Source organism: Monodelphis domestica, chromosome 6 (assembly GCF_027887165.1).
Source record: "Monodelphis domestica isolate mMonDom1 chromosome 6, mMonDom1.pri, whole genome shotgun sequence".
Classification (NCBI taxonomy): domain Eukaryota; kingdom Metazoa; phylum Chordata; class Mammalia; order Didelphimorphia; family Didelphidae; genus Monodelphis; species Monodelphis domestica.
The window spans coordinates 221,273,590-221,297,753 of record NC_077232.1 but is presented as its reverse complement, the minus strand read 5'-3'; the positions used below and the strand labels follow the sequence as shown (position 1 = coordinate 221,297,753).

The following is a 24,164-nucleotide window of genomic DNA, read 5'->3' as shown; positions in this document are numbered from 1 at the left end:
TTAAAGATACAGAAAACAAAAGTTCTTGTTATCAAAATCGTTGGCATGGTCAAATGTTCAAACATGATTTTATCAGTAGAGATGACATTAAATAATAGGCACTGTCATCTACTTTGTAATAGCATCCTAAGGATCATGGGACCTTTCTATTTGTATATTCCAGTACCTAACAGTGTTTTACACAGTGATTGATAAATGCTTCATTCATTCATTCATTTATTCATTCATTCACTGGTGTTCTAAGCATTAGAGACTTAAATGCAAAAATAAAATTACTTTTGCCTTCAAGGAATTTATATTAGTTCATATGTTTGGGGATCAGGTCTGTTTCTGAGAAAAGGAATTACCGAGTTAAGTTTATCTTGACTATTCATTTGTCTCAGGTTTTTTCTGATTCAGAGTTCTGGGACAGCAATTGTTCAATTTATTTTGAAAAGCTATAGAACACTGGAGTGAATGGAAAACAGAGTATGCTTCAATTATTTTAAGTTAACCACTAAGGAAATATAGATGATACTAGAATTGTTCCATGATTATAGAATACATTTACTTGGTAACAGACAGAGGATGGAAAAACTGATACCAACCATGAGCTAATGTAGGTTCGTTCACAAAGAGGTGTCAGAGTTTAACACCAGAAAAATAAGAGAGAAGTTAAAGGACACATTTCAGAACTACATAAAAGAAACTGTAACTTGCTGAGTAAATTGGTTGTCCAAAGAAAATATGAAATATACCTTCTACTGCCTCCTGAGACTATCTATTCAAACTTGCTGAGACAAAGACTGAGAAGAGAGACTTCTTTTGAATTCTCACCTGCTGTTGCTGGGATAGAGAAAAAAAAATCCTGTGAGCTGTGAATTGGTTAGTGGAGCCATTCTCAAAACTATTTGGGACTATGCCCTTAAAAGTACTAAATTATGCATATATTTTGACAACTTTGTGTAATTCTGCCTCATTTAAATCTAATTCACATGCAAGTCAGACATCTCTCGGTGATGTCATTGGTTCTCTTCAAAAAATGAAGGACAAACAAAAACAATGACCCTTTGAGATAGCAATACTAAGTCTATACCTCAGTCATCAGAGAAGAAAAGTCCTACAGATACAAAATATGGCAACAAAGAATGAAAACTCAAGGATTGCTCCTCAGTTGGAGAATGGTTTACTTACGGCATATGAATGTAACAGAATACCAGTGTTGAAAGAAACAATGGAGGGGATGGTTTCAAAGAAACTTGGATGAACTTGATACAAAGGGAACTGAGCAGAACCAATAGGACAATTTCTACTGTAACACTGTAAAGGTGAACAGTTCTGAAAGATCACAAGAATTCTGATAAATGCAATATAATAACCATATGTAATAATTCCAGAGAACTGCCAATAAAGAATGCTATCCACTTCCATACAGAGAATTAATAGATTCAGAACATGGAATGAGACATGCTTTTTGTACATAACTAATTCAATAATTGGTTTTTCTCGATTAAGTATATTGGTCATAAGGGTTTTATTCGTCTTTTGTTTGCTTTGTTTTGCTTTTTGTCCCGTGGGAGAAGGAGTAAGAATGAACATTGGTTAATTCCTTTAAAATTATTTTTAAAAAGATCATAACACAAATTCAACAGAAGTCATCAGCTAAACCTGAAAACTAGAAGTAATGGATGCTTCAGTTGCTGAGAAAAAGAAGTCCAATTAAGCAGAGGAACAGCTTGTAACAGAATCAGAGAAGTCACATAGTATACCAACTTATTTGAGAATGTCCCCAGTGGCATCTTAATGAAGCACAGCAGGGATCAACTAAGCTTAACAGAAGAAGCATGTATTCAACAAAAATTGTCTTTATCAAGGAATGTTTAGGGACATTTTCTTTTTTTTTTAACATTATTTTTTTATTTGGTCAATTTCAAACATTATTCCTCAGTTACAAACATCATTCCTCCTTCCCCTCCCCTAGCTGACATGCAATTCCACTGGGTATTACATGTGCCCTTGAACATTTCTATGTTGTTGGTATTTGCACTAGGATGTTCATTTAGAGTCTACATACCAAGCCATATCCCTTTTGACCCATGTCATCAAGCAGTTGTTTTAATTTGGTGTTACTACTCCCACAGTTTTTCCTATGAATGTGGATAGTGTTCTTTCTCATAGATCCCTCTGAGTTGTTCAGGATCACTGCATTGCCACTAATGGAGAAGTCCATTACATTCAATTGTACCACAGTGTATTAGTCTCTGTGTACAATGTTCTCCTGGTTCTGCCCCTTTCACTCTGCATCACTTACTGGAGGTTGTTCCAGTCTCCATGGAATTCCTCCAGTTTATTATTCCTTTGAGCACAATAATATTCCATCACCAACATATACCGCAATTTGTTCAGCCATTCCCCAATTGAAGGGCACCTTCTCATTTTCCAATTTTTTGCCACCACAAAGAGTGTAGCTATGAATATTCTTGTACATATATTTTTCCTTATTATCTCTGGGGTACAAACCCAGCAGTGCTATGGCTGGATCAAAGGGCAGACAGTCTTATAGGGCCCTTTGGGCATAGTTCCAAATTGTTAGAGACATTTTCTGAGATAAAAAGGGATAAGAGAACTTATTAGTTCCAGAGTTATGGAATAACTTGAATACATGGGTTTTCCTAACTCGTGTGCTTCCTTGACATGTTTCTGTAACTGTATACCCATTATTTTTTTTACAGATATTGAGTGCTTTTCTGGCATAATCTGACCTAGATCTATCTGTGGCCTGAGCTATATTTATTATTCTTGCATTTTTGTTATGTGAGTGCTTGTGGTGCTATTTATTGTTTTTTAGCATTTTGTTAAATAAATTGCGATGTTTAAGATCTAATGTTATCATTTTGAGTGGGTGGGTGTGCAAAAATGAAAGAACACTGGTTGGAAGCTGAGAGCTATATTAGTGACTAAAGGGAATATGTTCCGCGCAATAAGGTAATTATATACACTGAGGGATCTGTCAATGTGAGATCAAGCTGGGGCTAATGAGCCAGAGCTGAGAGTAAATGCTGGGCTTTATCCCATTATGTCCATTTCAGACATCTTAATATAATATGCAGATGTTACACCAAATATATAGAAAAGGCTACATGTACCATTCCAGCAGAAATCTGGTCATTATGCTAACTTCTAGCAAACAATTTACAATCAGGTTGTAGCAGCATCAAAGTATGTCTTACATCTCATAATGATTTTTTAAAGAAATAGGTGACTTAATGAGGGACAATTGCTGATGGCAATTAAGTCTTATTGAATAGATTAAGTTGTGTTCAATGTCTTTAAATTGAATGCTAAGTTGTTTTTGGTCACATATTCCAGAGGTCCCAGAAAACATGATAATCTTAAGTATATTATTTTCTAATTATTAAAGTCTTGGTATTAAATAAAAATCTAGATTAGATTATTAGACATAGGAAAAGTAATCCATTTGTGTTTAGCCTGACAAAAGCTTTCCTCTATTTTCCTAATATATAAATATTTCCATAGCATTAATTTTTTATGGTTTGACTGAATATTTAATTGGTCACCAGGGATTATATTTCTAAATCCCAAAAATGAATTACTAAAGTAAAATGGAATTTATGGTAAATTATTTTCAATAGAGGGAAGATATTAAGGAAGAGAGAAAAGGGGAGAAAGAGAGAGAGATCCAGCTTTCTCTGAATCAGGTAGAAATTCTAAGACCCCAGCCAGGGGAAAGGAGTCTCAAGACGATGGGCATTTCCCAGGGGCTCACGCCTCCAGAAAGGGCAAGGAAGGAATTCAGCTTTTACACTCACCATGTTGTCAGTTCAATCAGCAGATTCTTTTATCAGCCTCAACTCCTGCAGGCTCCACTCCGGGTATATATCTTTCAAACTCCAAGTGACCCTCTTCACTCCAAGTGTCTTCACTCTAAGTGACTCTCTTCAAGTCTCTCTTTGTGTCTCTGTTTCCACTTTTAAAGACCTTTTTTATCTTGTGTCACTTCCCCTAAATTTTTATGTCTACCAATAACAAGCTATGCTCCACTCCAGGACTGCCTACTCTTTTACATGTGGGTCACAGACCTCCCACTCAATGTATGAAATGGGTGTTTACACCTTTTTGTGGTTAAAATCCAAAATGGGTAGATCTCCATACTCAACTTTTAAGTACTGTTATTTACATTTTGGGGATTAAAATCTAAAAATAGACAGGGGATTACAATGCAATCTTCACAATCAAGGAAGAGCTAAGTACCTTCATTGTTGCAATTAGGGGAGAGCCAAATCCAATCTTCACAATAGGCAAACCTTCCATAGCAAAGCTTAGTTCAAATCAGGACTTTGGCTGGACAGAATTTCACAGACTATAGGATACAATGTTGTTTCTTTGTCTAAAGAACCAGCAAGAAGGCCAAATACATGATGAGCTCATTTTCTTAAATTATAAAATTGAGATAATATACTTCTTGAACCTATAATTCACAGGGTTGTTCAATTTAATTAATTTCAAAGCAACAGTTATTGAGCACCATCTATGTATAAGGGTAGTGTCACAACATACAGATAGAAGGTAAATAGGCAAAGTCCTTGCTTATATTTTAGTCAAAAAGGTTATGTAATAATACAACCCTGGAGAATGTCATGTAATTATACTGATTGACTGGGTATCCTATAAATTTGTTACAAAATCTCAAGTGGGCCCTTACTAGGGCAAAGTAATCCTTTCACATCTTCCTAATTAACTCACTCTACCAATGACTTCTACACTATTTTATCCTTTCCCCAAATTCCTGTCCCCTTGAACCCTTCAGCTGTGAACCTTACCTTATATTTCACTGAAAAAAAATTGAGGTTATTATTTGAAAGTTCCAACTTCTTTACTATTCCTCACCCCATAATTATTCAGATGCTTTTTGCCACTATTTTCTCACATCATGTGAAGATGGTACCTTTCTCCTTGCCAAGACAGAACTCTCAATATACCATGATCCCATTCCATCTTGTCTTTTCATGCAGATAGCCTCATCATCACACTAATCTTCATTCATTATCTACTAGCTTTTTCTCTAGTATCTACAAACATGACAATGTCTTCACTTTCTTCAAAAACTGTCATTTTGTCCTTCCCCTTTTATTCATTCTTGCTATCTATCATCTTATATGATCTCTTCTCCCTTTTCTGTTTTAAAATGAGAGCTGCCATAGTAGACATGCTATTAATAAATGCTTATTGATTTGATTTGGACAAGTGACTTCATGGGAATGTCATGGGAATAGGGAACTCTCAGGTGAGCAAATTTCCTCTACCAATGTTGGATAACACCATTTCTACAATTTAATAACCTTAGTGAATTACCTGGAGTACTTAGAGGTTAAATGAATTGCTTGAGGGCCCACAATATGCATCAGAGGCAGGACTTGAAACTAGATCATATTGGCTTCTGGCCTTTTGGTTTTTAGACCTTCACAGGGATGTCTCTCTAAATACCAATATATGTTAATTTCAAAGATTGGGGATTGAAGGAATTGGGGAAAGGCCTTGTGAAGGAAATAGTATTTGAGCTGTTTTTTAAAGGAAAAGATGAATTGTTTTGGCAGAAATGTTTTGTAAGCTTTATGCTATAGGAAAGTCAATTATGTATGTTGGGGAAAATGAGCAAACTTTAGTTTCAGTCATCAGAGATCAAGATAAAGAATTAAGATTTTCATGTGTAGATTTACTCTGAAAACTCAGGTGCAATGTAGCTGTTTTGCATTAGTAGTCAGCTCCCCAATCACTGCAGGCCATCAAGCTAACAGACTCTCTGTGAACCCTTTGGGGGTTTTCTTGGTAAAGGATACAAGAATGGTTTGTTATTTCCTTCTCTAGCTCATTTCACACATGAAGAAACAGAGGTAAACAGGGTTAAGCATCTTGGGGGAGGGGGGTCACATAGCTGGTATTTAAAGCCTAAAGCCTAATTTGAATTTAGGAAGCTTAGTTTTCCTAACTCCAGGCCCCACACTCTATCCACAGTGCCACCTAGCTGCCCCTAGAGGTAAATAAAAATAAATACGGCTAATGCAAAGGTTATGCCAAAAAAGTTTCAGGTCAGTTTATTATTTGGTCTCTGATGCTCCATCTAAACCTAGAGTTCTATGAGTCTGACAAATGTCCTGGGCAGGCACACACAAAAAAGAGGAATCCAGTGATTCCTCATTAGGACTGAAGTGCTATTAAATAATGTCTAAAGAGAAGATTATAGGTTTCTAAATGTGTAGCTAGTAGGGTCCCTAAGCTATTTATTTTACAAGTGAGGAAACTGCGGCTAAAAAGGCTCAAGTGACTGCCCGAAAGGAGTGTACACGAAAAGGAATGTCAACTTCTCCCTCCAATGCAAGAATTGGGGTTCTTCTATCCACTCCGCTGTCTTGCTCCGCCTTCAGGTTCTTCCAAGAAATCAGCGAGATTATTTTGCTCCCAGGGAAGAAGGAGCAAAGTCTTTTAGAGCAAGGAACCAGAAATTCCCAAGATAATCCAAGGTATTTCTAAGCATGGCGCCTCCATCAGGTCGGTCCTCGGTGAGAAGAGAAGCTGCTCGCGGCGGCGCAGCGACGTGCTGATGCCCCTCCCCCTCTGGTTGCCGCGGAGGGGGACAACAGGCCATGGCTGCGGCCGGCCCCCTCTCCAGTCAACCGCCACAGTCAAGGCCTCCAAACATCTCTACAACTGCTTCCTCAAGAAGGCGAAAGCTAATTCTGCCATATTGGTCTCCCCCGAAGAAGTCCCGCTTGCCTAGGACCGTCTTGCGCTGGCTTCAAAGCATGGACCTCACTTTTTACCCCAAGAATATCAACAGGTGTGTGGATACAGGCAGCTACTTCACTCGCCCCCCTCACCCCCCCCAACTGACGCGCCGCGCCTGCGCCTCACCTCCCTCATTAATCTCCAGCAAGTCCCTTAAGGCACTCCGCCCCCAGGCCTGCAATGCACCAACGGGCTTCTGCCCCAACATCCCTACCTCCTTCGACCGCCCCGCCCCTCGTATAGGCACTACCCACTGGATGCCACACGCTTGCGCTGTACCTCTCTCTGCTTCCATCACTTTTTCTATGCAAAGCTCAACGCCTGCGCGGCCAGAGATCGACCTACCACACCCCGCCTTTGCTCCATCTCCCCTAACCTTGGCGCCTGCGCTCTCTCTCCCCAACCCTTTTTCTGCCGCCCCACCCTAGATGCCCCGCCACACACAGGGCCGGACCTAGGTAGTAGGAGGGACCTTAGAGTCAGAGACCAGCCCTTTCCTTTCTACATGTAGACTACCTTCTGGACCTTTATCCCCTCTCTATAAAGGAGAGATGTTAAGAGGTGGGAAGACCCTTTTATTTTTACAGATTAACTTATCAATAAGCATTTATTAATGTTTACACTAGCACGGTCCAGGCTTCGGGAATACAAAAACAAAAATGAAACAGCCTATGTCAAGGAGCTTATGTTCTGGGGAAACTGAGGCCCCAACAGGTTAAGTGGCAGAGCTAGGATTTGAACCTGCGTCCTCTGACTACACTTTCAATGCTCGTCTCCTATATTTCTGGGCTTCTCTGTGAGAAACAACGTAACTTAGTTGATGGCTTGCTAGGCTTTAAGGGGTAAAAATATGATGGTTCTCAATCCATTGTGCCACCTAGTTGCTCCCCATACTTAATTCTTTTTTTTTTAATTCATTTATTTAGTCAATTTAGAACATTATTCCTTGTTTACAAGAGTTACATTATTTCCCTCCCTCCCCTGCCCCCACCCTTCCCGCAGCCGATGTGCAATTTCATTGGGTATTAAGTGTGTCCTTGATCAGAACCTTTTTCCATGTTGTTGGTGTTTGCATTAGGATGTTCATTTAGAGTCTACATCCCCAGCCATATCTCCTCGACCCATGTCATCAAGCAGTTGTTTTAATTTGGCGGTTTTTACTCCCACAGTTTTTCCTCTGAAGGTGGATAGTGGTCTTTCTCATAGATCACTCCAAGTTGTTCAGGATCACTGCATTGCCACTAATGGAGAAGTCTATTACATTCGATTTTCCACAGTGTGTCAGTCTCTGTGTACAATGTTCTCCTGGTTCTGCTCCTCTCACTCTGCAGCAATTCCTGGAGGTTGTTCCAGTCTCCATGGAACTCCTCCACTTTATTATTCCTTTTAGCACAATAGTATTCCATCACCAACATATACCACAATTTGTTCAGCCATTCCCCGATTGAAGGACAGCCCCTCATTTTCCAATTTTTTGCCACCACAAAGAGCGCTGCTATAAATATTCTTGAACAAGCAAGTCTTTTTCCTTATTATCTCTTTGGGGTACAAACCCAGCAGTGCTATGGTTGGATCAAAGGGCAGACAGTCTTTTATCGCCCTTGGGGCATAGTTCCAAATTGCCCTCCAGAATGGATGGATAAATTCACAACTCCACCAGCAATGCATTAATGTCCCAACTTTGCCACATCCCCTCCAGCATTCATTACTCCCACAGTTAATTCTTAATAAATATTTGTTGAGTTGATAATAAATGAACATTATATCAAACTCCTACTATAGGTTTTTCTATTATGATCCTTTTGTATGAGTCATCAAACCTATAACCATTTTATATTCTGGCAATCTAAGAAACTGGCATACCTCCAGTATTATAAGTGCTATCAACAAATGTGAAAGCAGGATCATCTTGGGATAAATTAAAATGGGGATAATACTTAAATAATAATTAACAGAGCATTATACTTTACCATTCTCTCTGCTGTTATATCTCTCCAGGTTCTTTCTCAGCACCTAATGCTCTGAAATTATTAAGCTATTCATGAATTCATATTCATAAAAATGAAAATCATTTTTATATCCAGGTGACAAAGATTAATCAACATGCATTTAGATATAATGACACACCAAAATGATGTAGAGATGCTATAATTTTAAAGACTCCCCTGGAGTTGGTTCCAACGAATTTATTAGTAGATTCTTAAAAATGGAGAGAAATTGATAGATCATCTTGTCCAGCTTCTGTTTTTATAGATGAGGGAAGTGAGGCTCTGTACTATTTTGTTTCCTCAAGGTCATAAAGCTATGTAGAGGCAGATTTGGATTTTGAATCTAGAACTCCTAGTTCATTCTTTCTTCTTCCTGTATCAAACTACCTCAAAACCAAAGTAGTTTGAAGAATTTCTTACTTCAAGTTTTGGAAAGCTTCAATATTGTTATCTCGGATCCACATTAAATATTTGAATCATACTGTTCCACTCAAATCATCTAGCAAACACTGTGCTAGATTTTGGGGGTCATGAAGAATTAAGATAAGACAGAGTCCCATCCTTTTTAGAGTTTATAAGCGAAACTGATGATAATATGATGATGATGATGATGATGTGAGAGAGCTTTGAGGTGAAACCCCAGATTCCAGACAGGTACCGTTTTGCATGAATGCAAAGCTCCAAAATTTAGCTTAAAAATAAAAAGAATTATTTATTTGGAAGCAATGTTGAACAGTAGGGAGGCAGTCTGGGTTTTTTATAACCCTTTGACAAGAAAGGTTACAGGATGGGAGGGGGTTTAGGGGTGGTGGGTGTGGGGGTAAATCAGGAATGAGTAATAAATTGGGTTGGGGGGTATAAAGGATGATCTGTGGAATTCAAAGGATGCTTGGATTAGGTACCACCCAGTGCTTATCAGGGTAGAACTGGGAAGTGCATATCTATGTTAAAACAGGATCTAAGGGAAAATCCTAGGGGAAGAAAGGAATTCCATATGTCGTTTTGACCAGGAATACTTCTGGAGTTTGGGGTGTCTAGAGGGAAACCTTGGGCCCCATGCCAATGATACAATTGCAAACTAACTAAAATATAGCATTCTGTTTAATCTTCTTGTTGTTACTGGTCAGAGATTTTTCCAATGGCTTCCTACTTGCAGAAATATTCAGTATCTATTATCCACGGGATCTTAAACTGGCAGCTTTTGGGAATGGAACTTCCATAAAGACCAAATTGGCTAATTGGTCACAGCTGGAAAGTGTAAGTTATTAATCATATTTAATTTTAAGAAAATAGCACACTCCCACTCTGGATTTAAAAATAAACAAACAAATGGGCTAATTGTAAAGCATTTAATACAGGTGTCTGGCAGAGAGTAAGCACTATATTCAAGTTAACTATTCTTATTATTATAATATCTATATTTTATTCCATTGAATTAATTATGTTAACTTTTTAGAGGTTAGGAAAAGGATTAATTGAAAGATATAAATGTAGAATAAATCTAAGTAAATTCGTTAAAATGAGACTGTAATGTAGAACTCTTTACTATTAAAAATGCCTAATTGACTCAGCTAAAGATTTTTTGTTTTTTGTTTTTAAGTTTTTTGCAAAAAGACATTTGAAAATACCCAAAGAATTAATTCATGGGACACTTCACTGTAAACCTGGAGTACCAGAAATATTGATACAAGACGTCTATACATTACTCACAAAACAAGAGTGAGTTATTATTAGATATTTCACCTTTAAAATGAACAGTCTTAGATTTATGTAATTTTTATTTCCAAGGCTTTGAATAAACAGCAAGTTTTTTGTTTTGTATGTTTCCAGAGTTAAAAATATCCAAGATGACTATGTGAACTTCACAGATTGTAACTACCAGATAAATATGCCACTGGTGCCCAAAGCAACCGTTTCATCATTTATCAAGAGTAATATTCGGTTAACTGAATTACTGAGCAATCCCAATATACTTAGTAATCAACTTAAAATTGACTTTCTGTGTGTCTTACAAATGTTACAGAGAAGACTGAGTAGAAAACTCCATCCAAGTAAGTTTTCTAACAAAATTATTTTTTCTCACTCCTTTTTGGGCTTTATATTCTAATATTCTAAAAAAAGGGAACTCTTTCCGACCCTGATCTCCTGAAAGAGGAAATGAGGACTGGACTTGTAATAAGTAAAATTATGAAGGAAATAAAGTTTGTTCTTGCTAATTTCCATATCTCTAGGCCGTTGCTTCAGCTTCAATTTCTTCTTTTTTGCTTTTCTGATTCTCAACCATTTTAGCTACCCTTCTTCTATTTGTTAGCAAAACTCTAGTAAAGTTATTAATCATATCAGAGTAATTTGTGTTTAAATATACATATTTTTTTTTCTGAAACAGTTATGAAACATGGGTGACAGGACATTTATCCTCAAATTTGTAATGCATCATTCTACCAAACATATAGATAGTTCTTTTAATGGTCCTAGATTGTTAACTGCTTCAAGAGCCCAATATTTTCCTTGAGGTATAAAATAGATGCAAATAAGGAAATAAAATAATCACAGAAAAAAATTGAATTACAGACAACTAAAAAGGGCAATGGTAAGACTTTTTATTTCATATATTGAGAAGTCATATATTTCAGTGCAACTTTACAGCAACCTCTTCCTTCTTAACATTTTGAGGAATAAAAATCAATTTGAAAATCTATGAAACCTTCAAACAATTTTTTTAATGAAGGTGTCAGAAGGCATTCTATGATAATTACTAAAGCATCTTGATTTCCTTAATAGACCATACTAATCTATGAAGAATATGATGACTTCTTATTTTTTCAGTGATATCAAATAATTATAATATATCCTTCAAAATGGTCAGAATTGTGTGAGAACCTCAAATTTTTATTGAAATTGATCCTGTCAATTAATTGCATTTACATATGCAAAGTTATTAGTAGAGAGAGGTTTTTCACTTGAAGTTTTTTTCCATTGATCAAATAGTCTAAACCAAAAAAATATAGTTTTGTTTTTTCATTTAAAGAGTGTCACATTATAAGTGTTAATTAGACCTTAGGATAATGAAAGTTATGGAAAAAAGTTGTACTTTCTTTAAACTTATAATAGACTGAAACATTTTTTCATCTTCCCTACATTAATTGTACTTTTTCTTTTCTTATGTATTATTTATTATAGAAGTTTTTCATTGAAATGATGGTTTTTCTTTGTGAATTTTCTTTAGGAATAGACTAAGCAAATTGTTCCAGCAAATGTCTTGCAGAAAACTGGGAGAATTTGTAACTAAGTGACTAATTTTATACCTGGAACCTTAAAGCATCTTACCTATAAATGAAAGGTCACAATAAAATTAAAGACTAATGTCTCTTTTATAATACTAGCAAAAGCTTACATTAATATACATAATATACACTTTAGGATGTATTCAGCACTTAACTCACAATTACTCTGTAAACTGTCTTTCATCATCAAAACTTCAATTTTCCTCAAAGCATTTTTGTTCATTTTATTTGGCTAATTTCTGATGAAATTAGCTCTAGTCCTTTTAGACTTTTGTGATGAGTGTTGTGGTTAGTAGGCATCAACTAATCAGACTATTTTTGTGCTCTGAGAATTATGACCTCACAAAAGGTAGTTGTTATGGTACTTAGTAGATCTAGGAATGATTATAAACTGATGTAATGATGGGATTTGGCTTTAAATTCAGATATTTAGTTATCATTTTCTAGCTATTTAAAAAAATACACTCTTCTTCCCCAAGAAGAGACATCTACTCTCCCGTATGCTGCTCTCAGTATTGCAGCTTATTCATCAACTGAATAACTAATTAGTTTTCTTGGCTGGATCCCTGTATAAGACATTTAGACATCTCACCCTTGTTAGGAAAGGCACTTATTTTTGTTTATCCTTTAGTGGTGACTTGACTGGAACCATTCATAATGCCTTAAAGGCTAATAATAACGGCAAAAATATGGAGATGATTTGGGATAGAATCACTATGTCACTGATCTTGTTCTCTTTTATGACCTTTCACTGCTAGTTGGCTCCCTCACATCTGTGTATAATCATACTCAAATCTCCCAAATTCTTAAAAATAAACAAACAAAATTTCCTTTGACCATTTGCTCTTATTTTGCTAACATTCCATTTCTATACTTCCTTTCACTATTGAATGTCTTGAGAGAATTGTCTACACTCAGTGCTACCTCTTAATTTGTCACCCCCTTCTTGCATTCCGAGTTCTTCAGTTCTATTCTTCTGTTTCAGAACTTACAATGACTTCCTAATTGTCAAGTCCATTGGTTTTACTGTTCAGATCTTCACCTTAATCTATTTGCAATTTCTGACTATTCAGTCTTAGTAGTGACCCTCTTGCCTCTTGACTTCAGAGACACACATTATTTTGGTACTCAACTTACCTCTCTAGCCATTTTTTGACTCCTTTATTGGTACCTGATTTCTTTCTTGTCCCTTTAACATATCCTTTACCAATATTAGTAATTAACATACAAAGGGCAGTAAAGTAAAATGAAGACAATAATCAAATCCTGAATAATGAATAGATCAAAGAATAAAAGTAAAGCTTCAATTCCTTGCCATCATGGGACCAAAGAGATGGGATCTATTCTTGGACCTTCCCTGGGACAGAATTTAGAATATATTGTCCATATGAAGATCGCATGTATTCTGAACTCTTTCACTAATGTATATAAGAAAAACATTGTCTAACCCTTCTCTAACCTTTGAGTATCTAAACACTAGATCTTTTACTTCCAATAACCTATATAGGACCAGAGACCCAGAGACAAAACTGAGCAATGGTCAAATGCATGTTTCATATTTATGTTGTCTTTTAGGAATATATCTTTATGTGCCATCTTGGGATAAGGCAGAAGATGTGATGGCAAGCATGAGCATCAGTTGTTTGCCAACCAAAACTATTGACTCAATCATTAGGTCTTATAGGATTACAATTGAAATGGATTCCAGAAACAATCTAGTACAGAGTCTGGCAAACTATGGTTTACAGGACAAATTCAGCCCATTACATGCCTTTGTTTGTCTGGTGGCAAGCTAAAAGTAGTTTTTACATTTTAAGATAAAGTTTTATTGCATTTTAAAATGCAGTAATAGATAGTAATAGAGAATTTCAGAACAGGGGAGAGTTTTTTTTTTTGGGGGGGGGGAAATAAGTTCTATTAACTCCTAAGTTTAAACCCGAGTGGCTAAAAGAATCAGTAGATTAGTCAGTCATTGAACAATTTATGTCTATGATGATAAGCACTATGAAAAATGGTAAAGCTAGAATTACAGAGAAAGACAGAATCCCTCATCACAAGGAGCCAAGTTGGTACACTCATTGGAAATAGGGAAGTTATGGGTGAGTTTAGATGGCCAAAAAAATTAATTCTGTTCAGATATATTAATTTGTGATGCCAGTGGTATCTCTCCTAAAAATGCTCACCAGCAAGCAATTGAGGATATAGGACAGAAAAAGCTCAGGATAGAGAAGAGAGTTAGATGTGTAGATTTCAGATTCATCTTGATAAAGCTGAATTTATGGAATGGATGAGATAATCAAGCATTTGAGTATAGAGAGAGAAGCGGTAAAGGCCCAGGATTCCTTCATGAATTGAAGATGGAATACAGATGATGATCCTGCAAAGGATACCAAGATATGGTCAAACTAATAAGAGAACTCTGAAAAAATAGTATCAAGAATAACCAAGGATAGGCTGCCTTCTGAACTTCCGGTCAAGATGGCGGCTTAGAAGCAGCAAAAGTTCAGACCTCTGAAAACCCTTCCTTACTGATCACAAACTGAATGCTCCTAGGGGACTAAAATTCAAACTTAACAAAAGGACAGAGCCAGGGAGCCCTCCTTCTGGACTCAAATCAAAAGGTATGCCCCCCAAAAACCGGAATCCTAGAACACAGGAAAGTAATGAATGTTGGAGGGGATGTGGCAAAGTGGGGACATTAATTCATTGCTGATGGAGTTGTGAATTGATCCAACCATTCTGGAGGGCAATTTGGAACTATGCCCAAAGGGTGATAAAAGACTGTCTGCCCTTTGATCCAACCATAGCACTGCTGGGTTTGTACCCCAAAGAGATAATAAGGAAAAAGACTTGTACAACAATATTCATAGCGGCGCTCTTTGTGGTGGCAAAAAATTGGAAAATGAGGGGCTGCCCTTCAATTGGGGAATAGCTGAACAAATTGTGGTATATGTTGGTGATGGAATACTATTGTGCTCAAAGGAATAATAAAGTGGAGGAATTCCATGGAGACTGGAACAACCTCCAGGAAGTGATGCAGAGTGAGAGGAGCAGAACCAGGAAAACATTGTACACAGAGACTGATACACTGTGGTTCCATTGAACGTAATGGACTTCTCCATTAGTGGCAATGCAGTGATCCTGAACAATCTGCAGGGATCATAGAGAAAAAAAACTATCCTCAAGCAGAGGACAAACTGTGGGAGTAAAAACGCCGAGGAAACGCAATTGCACCCAGTGGAATTGCTCGTCAGCTATGGGAGAGGTGGTGGGTGGTAGGGAGGAAAAGAAAATGATCTTTTTTTTTTTCCAATGAATAATGTGTGAAAATGACCAAATAAAATAATGTTTAAAATGTTAAAAAAAAAGTTTTAGACTATAAAAATGATGTCATTGATTGTTTAAAAAAATTATGGGACTTTTGCTTAATGAATCTCTCTGATTCCAGGACAAGAGAATACAAAAAGAGCAATTGCACAGTGCCAAAGAAGCACGAAGCTAAACTGGATAGTGCCAATCAAACATAAAATCAAAGAGATCAACCAATCCCAATGGGATTGATGAAATTTTGAGCCAAGACAAGAAGACATGAACTTGTTTGGGGTTCAAGGTTGAGGCTATTTTGACATATGTCAGAGGAAGGTCTTCCTTGTCCCACATTCTGTCCCACATTCTACCAACTATCTCAAATTTGTTGTTACTGAGGCACTCTCCTATTTAGGAGAAAGGGCTAATTATAAGCTCTTTAGATTTGTAGTAAAGTTTTATAGTAATTCATTTTCTAAAAACATTACTCATCTCCCCAAATTTAGGTTATTTGACCATGGTACAATGGCTAGGCTTTGTTTTCTGCTCTACTTTTGGGTTTTATGGTTGTATCTGCTTAATCCTATCCTTGGTTCCTTGAGTTTCTTTGATAATCTCTACCTCCCAAGGTTTGGTCTTCCTGGAGGAAGGATCTTGGAGGTCAGATTACTGTTCATTCAGGACATTCTGGAATATCCTGGCTTGAGAATTCTTAGGCTGCACATTGGTTTTGACCACTTCTCAATAAAGTTCTCCAGCACTTCCAGGGTCTACACACTGGGGTTTTCTTAGATGAGCCTTCCACTCTGGCTGCATCTGGATGCAGTGCAGGTTAAATGTGCCCTTGGTCTGTCTCTGGTTACATGTGGACCTACCCTGGCTCTGGCTTTGCTGGCAGCCCCCTTTTTCTATTCTGGCTGATCTTTAGTTTTGTGGTTGGAGTTTTGGGGGTTTCTTCTGGGATTTATTTATTATTATTATTTGGTCTGGTGTAAACTTTAGGGTTTTGCTAAAGTGCTTATGTGGGAGTGGGACAACTTTCCTGCCATTCAAGCAGTCATTTCGATTAGAATCCAAGTGAATGTTTTAAAAAGTTGGGACAATCAGGAAGTGTTTATAAGATAGCAAAGGAGCTAGTATATAAGGAGAGATTGAAAATTAGGAAGAGGGCATTATTAAAGGAGCTTATAGTACACTGCTCCAGAATCAAGCAAAGGCAGACTCATTACTCCCTACTGTCACTTCTAGAAGGCCCTCACACCACCTACTACCATCACTAAGCATTACTTCCTTCATATTTTTCAATCAATTTGCCGTTTACTAAATGTCTACTCTATTCCATGTTCTTAGGGAACAAGGATTTCCCTATGATAATGAAATTGTCTGTCTGGTCCTAAAAAACAAGCAATGTTCAAATATTGAGCTAGATATCAAGAATATCATGATAACAACAAACCAGTCCCCTCCCACAAGTTTTATATTTTATATTTATATTTAGGGGTATATACTCTTGGGTACTTATGTAAGTAACTTCTAAGGCTTCATTTGTTTCAGCCTGCAACTAAGATTGCATCTGTGTAAGAAATTCCTTTTCAGGAACCTTCTTTTACCAGTACATATCACACTCTATAGCCTCAGGTCCTGGAGAAATGTTTGGTTTGCTGAGAGACTGAATACATTTTATAGTTCAGGGTCACAGAACGAGGATATGGATTTGTACCCTAGTTGTCTTCACTCAGAAGCCAGCTTTCTCTTCATACTACCAGGCAGCCTTTCAAATACTGAATGTATGCAAAATAGTTGAAAATAAAATTTCAGGAGGGAGAAAGCTCTCACACATGGAAAAAGTAAAAAAGCTAGGAAGAGATTTGATTTGAGCCTTGAAGGAAAATAAAATGCTTTGAGTCAGCAGTAAGGAAGAAATGAGAGATACCTAGAGGATTGACAGATTAAGGGCTTATCCTGAATTACATAACCAGAAAGTGTTAGAGCCTGGACTCATTCTTAGGTATTCATGGCTTAGAGGCCAGCTTTCTATCCACTGCACCATGCTGAAGCATTTTGAGATATTGCTTATATACACATATATGCATCTATACATATTATAATAAATTCTGTTCTTTCTCAGTTTCCTTTGCTGGTGCAACATCCATATCATTGTAAGTGTTCTCTCCTCTTTTCTCTCTACACTGTTTCATCAGCTCCCATGAGTTTAATAAGCACAGGATTAATAAAAACAAACCAGTCCCCTCCCACAAGTTTTATATTTTATGTTTCTATTTAGGGGTATATACACTTGTTTTCTTCACTCCATACAGATGACTTCCATTTCATATATTCAGTTCAAATCTTCCTCCTAAGTTTCAGGCTCTCATCACCAATTTCCTATCAGAAATTTCAAAATAGGTCTCCTATAGAAATCTCAAACTTAATTTCTCCCAAATAAAACTCATTATCTTTCACCCTCAACCTTCTCCTCTTCCAAACATCTTTATTTCTTTCAAAGGTGTGGCTATCTTTTCTGTCTCCTAGCTTCATAATCTTGGTATTATCTTGGAATTCTTTATTCTTCCTCACCCCATATATTCTGACAGTTTTTATGCCTTGCCATTCATTTCCATCTTCACAACTTCTCTCTAATCCAATTTCTTCTTTCTAATCATAGAGTTGTCACCTGACTTTAGGTTCTAATGACTCTTATTTACATTATTGCAGCAGTCTTTTCCTGTCTCAAGCCTTTCTACTTTAGTTCATCTGACTCACTACTGCCAAAGAAATTTTGCTAAAGCACACAGATAGGACCATATGAAGATGAACTTTTTTTATCAAGTTTCTTGCACATCCTGCCTTTAGCCTGTCTTTCCAGTCTTATTAGATATCACTTTCTTTTCTGCACTCTGGGATTGTGCCAAAGTGGCCTTCTCTGTATACCTCACACACCATACTCCTATCAATACTTGGTGGTGTTAAGCAAAATAGCATATATAATTATTTCCTTTGCTTTAAGAACCAACTAGTACATTAGAATCATGTCATAATGACCTAGTCTTTGCATAATGATAAAGTCAAGAGTTATGAAGTTGAAAATAAGCTAAAACTCATGCCACCTACTCGTGGTGATTTGGCTCATTTTACCATTTATGAAACGAAACTCTAAGCCATGGAATCAGAGAGCTGGAAAAGACTTTAGAGGTCACCTAGTTCAACTTCTCACTTAATGAAAGAAACCTTTCTACAAAATCTCTAACAAGTTGCTGCCTAGCTTCTACTCAAAGATCTTTAGTGACAGGTATGATGGTCCCTTTCTTGGAAGCCTTTTACATTATTGAGAAACTCTAACTGTGAAAAAGTTATTTCTTAGTTGAGTAAATATCTTTTTGAGTCCTAGACTTCTCACTTCCAATGTGATCTTGAGCAAATGACTTTCTTTCTTGCAGCCTTAGTTTCTTTATCTGTAAATTTTTTTCTAGTTCTAAAATCCTATGAGCCTGTGAAATTATACCCATTGATTCCATTTCTTAATTTTGAGGCAACAACAATTCTTCAAGGACAAGGACCTTGTCTTATTTATTTTGTATTTCCTCCAGTTCCCATCACAGTGCCCTATGTAGGCATTTTTTTAATTCAACAAACATTTAAGTAACTTGTGTTTGGTGCTGAGAAGAAGATCTATAATATATCACTGCTCTTGAGAAATTTATTATCTGATGGGAAAAGACAACCATACAGATAACTACTATGAGGTATGAGGAGGAAATGAGAGAAGTGCTAAGTAAAGGTCTAAGTAATTACCTATGAGAAATAGGGACATGATTTTCATCTGGTATGCGTGTGTGTTTGTGGGGGGAAGGAAAAGGAGGAGTGCATAGATTGGTATCCTAAATTGACCAGGAGGAAAGGGAAGAACATCAACCAATGGGAAAAGAAGTTATGTTTCATGGGAGCTGGCATGAGAAAAAGTATGAAGAATTGGAAAAATGAAAAGAAAGAGATATATGTTGTTTATAGTAGTCTCTCGGTAACTGAGAATGATGATTGTCTTTGTGCGGTTTCATCTATGGTGGGTGGGGTTAGGATAGATGAGTGTGCACAAAGACACTTGTGCGTGAAGGAGATTTAAGTGGAAGAGTCGATGCACAGAGACAGTCCCACTCTCTCGGTGTTGGAAGCCTGGGTCCAGTGGCACGAAAAATCGTTACACCTGGAGACTTCCTCAGCTCCATTATCCAATGGATACACGGATAGCCGTGTTGTCTTTTGTGCTCCAACACGCCCTAAGCACTCCACAGTGCTTTGCTGTGTCGCCCTCACAGCCGTTGAACCTTCTTATTGCTTTCTTCCGTCTGTTCGGCCGAAGCAGTCTTCACATGCTGGTTGAGCAAAGCCCTGGTTCATCAGGGATTGGAACATAAAATATATGAGTCTGGTATTGTGAGATAAGTTGGACAGTGTAAGTTGGTTTATGGAATGGATGCATGAGTGAACAAATGAATGCCTACTTTCTACCATGTATATAAAATCCTCTTTTAAGTATTTGAAGAAAACTATCAGATGTCCTCTTTAATTCACTCCCCACATACACTCACCTTCATTATAGTCATGGAACTTATAGATAGAATCTAAAAACCATAGTTGATTGCTGGAGTTTTTCCTGTTGTTTCTAGCCCTATACTCATATTTCTAGGTCTATTCTGATATAGTTGGAGAGAATTAGAAATTTTGTTGGGAAGGACTGCATTTGGATATTAAAAGTTCAATTTGATGAGTCAAAGTCACCATAGGCAGACTTCCACACTCATTTTCTCCAATCAGCTTTCTAAAGAAAGGCCAGTCAAAATATGCCTGAAAGATAGAGAAGGAAAGGAAGACTCTTTAGGTACATAAGAAATGAAAGGTCATGGGAACTTTGGTTGTATCACCATGGAAATAGTTAAGAATGAAAACTTCTCCACTAGAAGGCAAGCTCCTTGAGAACAAAAACTGTTTCACTTTCATCTTTGAATTCCCAGAGTTTGGTATGATGGCTGATAGACAGTAGACATTGAATAAATGCTTTGTTGATTGATTGGTTCATTATTATTATACAATCAAAATTTCTCTAGGACCTAATAGGAACACAGAAAATGCATCTTTAACTGTTTTGAATTTGGCCTGTAGTGGAATATATATATATATATTTTGTTTTCCTTTTATTTGCTAGCTTGTTTTAATAACATTTATATATATGATATAGAATACAGGTTGTGATTATTCTTAATTGCTAATACAGTCACATCATCTTTTTAACACAATATGAGTAAAGGTAAACTTTGTGAAATTTGGTGAAGGTGGGGTAGGGTGGATAGAAATCCTTAGTTAATATTTACATTTATGTCTAATAGTAATCAAAAAATCCAAAGTCCAAATAATTCATTCATCATAGATCATGGATGATTATTTTGACATAATTTTAAAAAATCTGTTTTTGTCATTTTTTGTAGAGTGGTTTAACATCAAACCAACAATAGGAGAACGTTGTCTTCCTCCTGCTAAAAAGAATGAGGATCTTTCAAAATGTGTCTTGGTAAAGGATAAATGTGTTGCTACTGTACTAGGTAAAATTATATTTTACTTTTCTGATAAAATATCACCTTTTTCTTTAACCTTTGCTTGTTCATTCAATTCATTTAAAAAATATTACTGTGACATTATATAGGTCTAGATTTTTTCTCAAAAATGTATATCAAATTTAGTTATAAAGAAGTCATATACCATTTAAAATGTAGGATTGCAATATTGTCTGATCAAATACTTGGTATAGTAGCATATGGTCAATGGTGTCAAATAGAAGGTCCCTGTGGATCATATTGATTTAGAAAACTACATATTAACATTATCTATATTATATTTTTACTTATTTTATTAAATATTTCCCAATTGCATTTTAATTTGATTCCAGTTGCATTCAAGAATTTTGATCTGCAATGCAACTCATGCAGCATATTTGACACCACTGATCCTTCAATTTTGTACGTCTAAACATAAAGCCTTCTAGACCCCAATTATCCAAATTCCAAGCCACTGGTGGACACTCCTGTGACCTGAAACAAAGGCTGCTGAGTAAAAAAAAAAATAAATGCTGAGTAAAAAGGCCTGTATGAAGAACTAAAACAGAGGTCCAGTGATATTGTGTGGCTTGAGGACGTGCAAAAGTAAGCAGTAAGGATAAGAAATGAGGATGTTGAAGAGACTGGTGACTCAGCCTGGGACAGTTTGAAGAGGGTTCAAAGGGAGTATCAGGAGAGGTTATGAGAAGTGTGGGAGGGAAATGGAATTTCTTGTCCCCTTTTCTCCTTCCTCTGATGGATTGCCTGGATCTAGTGAAGGACAGGGGAGAGGTGAAAGCTATAAACCTTTTATTTCTTTTCTCTTTTTGGAAGGTAGTAAGGAGTTTCCCAAAGAATTTGTGTTTCTAGAATCACTGATAGATATGATTCCTTCAAAACAACATTTTAAATGGGAAGTAAAAAAAAAAAGTTTTAAACCAGCAGCTTACTTCTGCATCTCTATTTCTGATATTAACTATTCCTGGCAGTTCATTTCCCCTCCTTCTCCATGTACTTCTTCCACACCAACTGCTTGATTTTCATCTCCCTTTCTTTAGTTTTCTCTTTCCCCAAAGCCCATAATAGTATTCTAGTAATATGTGGTCAGCAAGCCAAAATATTTTGTTTTTATTCATCAATCCTGCTTCAGAGACATGTCTCCTTTTAGCTAACTGACAGAATAGAAGCAGGTAAAAGTGGTGGAGATAGCTTTGGCAATGATGGAGAGGGATCATTAAACATGTTGCAGGCCACCAAAGATGTTTCTGAATTTCATTTTGTTTGTTTTTGGTTGGCAATTCTCAATTTCCTCTAACTGGGATAAATGCATAGAATAGTAATTCAGTTCAGCTTCAAGGTGCCTTGGGAGGCTTATTATAATATTTCAGGAATTTCTACCCTATATTGGTACCTGCGATCAGTTCTGCTTAGTACATGAAGGAAAAAAATAGTAGGTTTGAAAGACCCTGTAGTAACTTAAATTAGTAAACCTGTAAAGATTTAACAGGAGTCCAGACTACATTGTAAAATAGTCTTTACTTTTGATTTCACTTTCAATTTTTTTGTTCCATTCTGCCTTAATTTTTTTTTTCTTAAGGACTTTTGTTTGCCTAGTTCTGAAAGAATTTGCCCTAAACAGCTTAAAATGGAGCTGAATCATGACCTAGTAGGGTCTGAGCAGCCTCCTTGGAGCCTAAAGAGATACTTGCCTCAATGGAGAACCTTTTCAGAGTTCAAGTGCTCAAGAGGGCAAATTCAAGCTGTCTGTGAGCCCCAGATTGCAGAAGAGAGTTGAGGGAAAAAGTGCTTGCTTTGGGCTGAAGGACAGAGGGGTGGAGCATGCAAAAATGTTCTCAGCTGCTGGGAAGAGGGGGAATGGAGCAGCTCTCCAAGTGCCAGCTCTGAACATGTGCCATGTTTTCACCAGTGCTGTAAGAGCCTTGGTGTATAAATCCCCAAACCAAATGATTCACATTTGCTAAGCATAAGCTTTAAAATGTATACATTCATGGCACTGTTGCTTTTTTGGAAAAGTAGCTAAAATAGTTGTCTTTTCTAAGTAGTCAGCATGTGCAACAAGATAGGAGATTACTGACTTTTTAGAAATAGCCTAGGAATTGACAAGTGAGTGACATCCAACTTTTCTGCCCTTAAGATTTGAATGTATAATATGAACATTCTTTAAAAAGCAAAGGGTATTGATTGGCCCAGGCTACAATCAACCCATATAATTATCTTTGTTGTTGAGTTGTGTCTGACTCTTCAAGACCCCTTAGTGGATTTTCTTGGCAAAGATATAATTAAGCTACACACTTAGAATCACAAAGTCTCGTATTCAGGCTGATGCACATGTGACAAGGACATACCTTAACCAGTCTGTCCCTGATCATCATTGAGGAAGAGCCTGCTTTCTCAAGACAATGCTTTCCATCTCTGCATTTCTTTAGTTGTTAATGAAGTTTTACCTTTTACCAGGATTGGATTTACCTCTCCTCAGGCTCAGCTTACTGTTCTACTTCTACTCTTCGAAGCCAAGTATAATGACTCTTCTAATAGCCATTCAAATACTTTGAAAAATAGCTACAGGCTGTCTTTTCTTCAAATTCTCTGTGCTCAAGGCTGTACTTCCTCAGATGGCATGAATTGCAGGTCCTTCACCTTTCTTGCTCTGCTCCTCTAAATATTTTCCAGGGTATTAAGATATTTCCTAAAATGAGGAACCCCCCAGAACTGAAAGCAGTTCTCCAGACGTGATCTCATCAAGGCAGAGTTTAATGTGACTATCATTTTCTTATTGATGGATACTCTGATTCTTAGTGCATCTTAGACAATGTTACTTTTGTAAAATTCCACATCAAGCTTGTACCACACTAAAATATTCAGAACATTTTTTTCAGTTAGCTGTGTATCACCTTCTAACATTTGTGACGTTGATTTTTTGAACCTAATTTTGACTTTACCTTTATCCCCATTAAATTTCACCATATCTGATTCAGCTCAGTTTTTAGCTTATGATTTTTTTCTGAATCCTGATTGTCATTCATTGTATCATACCTATCCCTCCAAGCTTTATATCATCTGCAAATTTGATATGCAAATTATTGATTAAAATGTTAAATAGCAAAAGTTTAACCATAAGACCCTTTGCAATGTCCAAGCTGCATCAGTCTTTGCTCTGAGTCCATTACCTCTAACAGCAGGTCCATTTTTGCCCAGTA

General features: G+C 36.8%; 1 protein-coding gene across 2 annotated transcripts in view; it reads left to right on the top strand.

The window, feature by feature from the left end:
* The first annotated feature begins 6,590 nt into the window (after positions 1-6,590).
* Positions 6,591-24,164, top strand: part of SPATA4 (spermatogenesis associated 4) — a 32,206-nt gene continuing 14,632 nt past the window's right edge. Inside the window, exons 1-5 of one of the 2 annotated variants that reach the window (XM_056802932.1) lie at positions 6,591-6,835; positions 9,899-10,028; positions 10,372-10,490; positions 10,602-10,822; positions 20,842-20,955. In XM_056802932.1, the coding sequence (XP_056658910.1) occupies positions 6,642-6,835; positions 9,899-10,028; positions 10,372-10,490; positions 10,602-10,822; positions 20,842-20,955 (778 nt within the window). In that variant the 5' untranslated portion in view covers positions 6,591-6,641. The remainder of the gene's footprint in view (positions 6,836-9,898; positions 10,029-10,371; positions 10,491-10,601; positions 10,823-20,841; positions 20,956-24,164) is intronic. The other variant, XM_007496092.3, reaches the window with a different exon arrangement.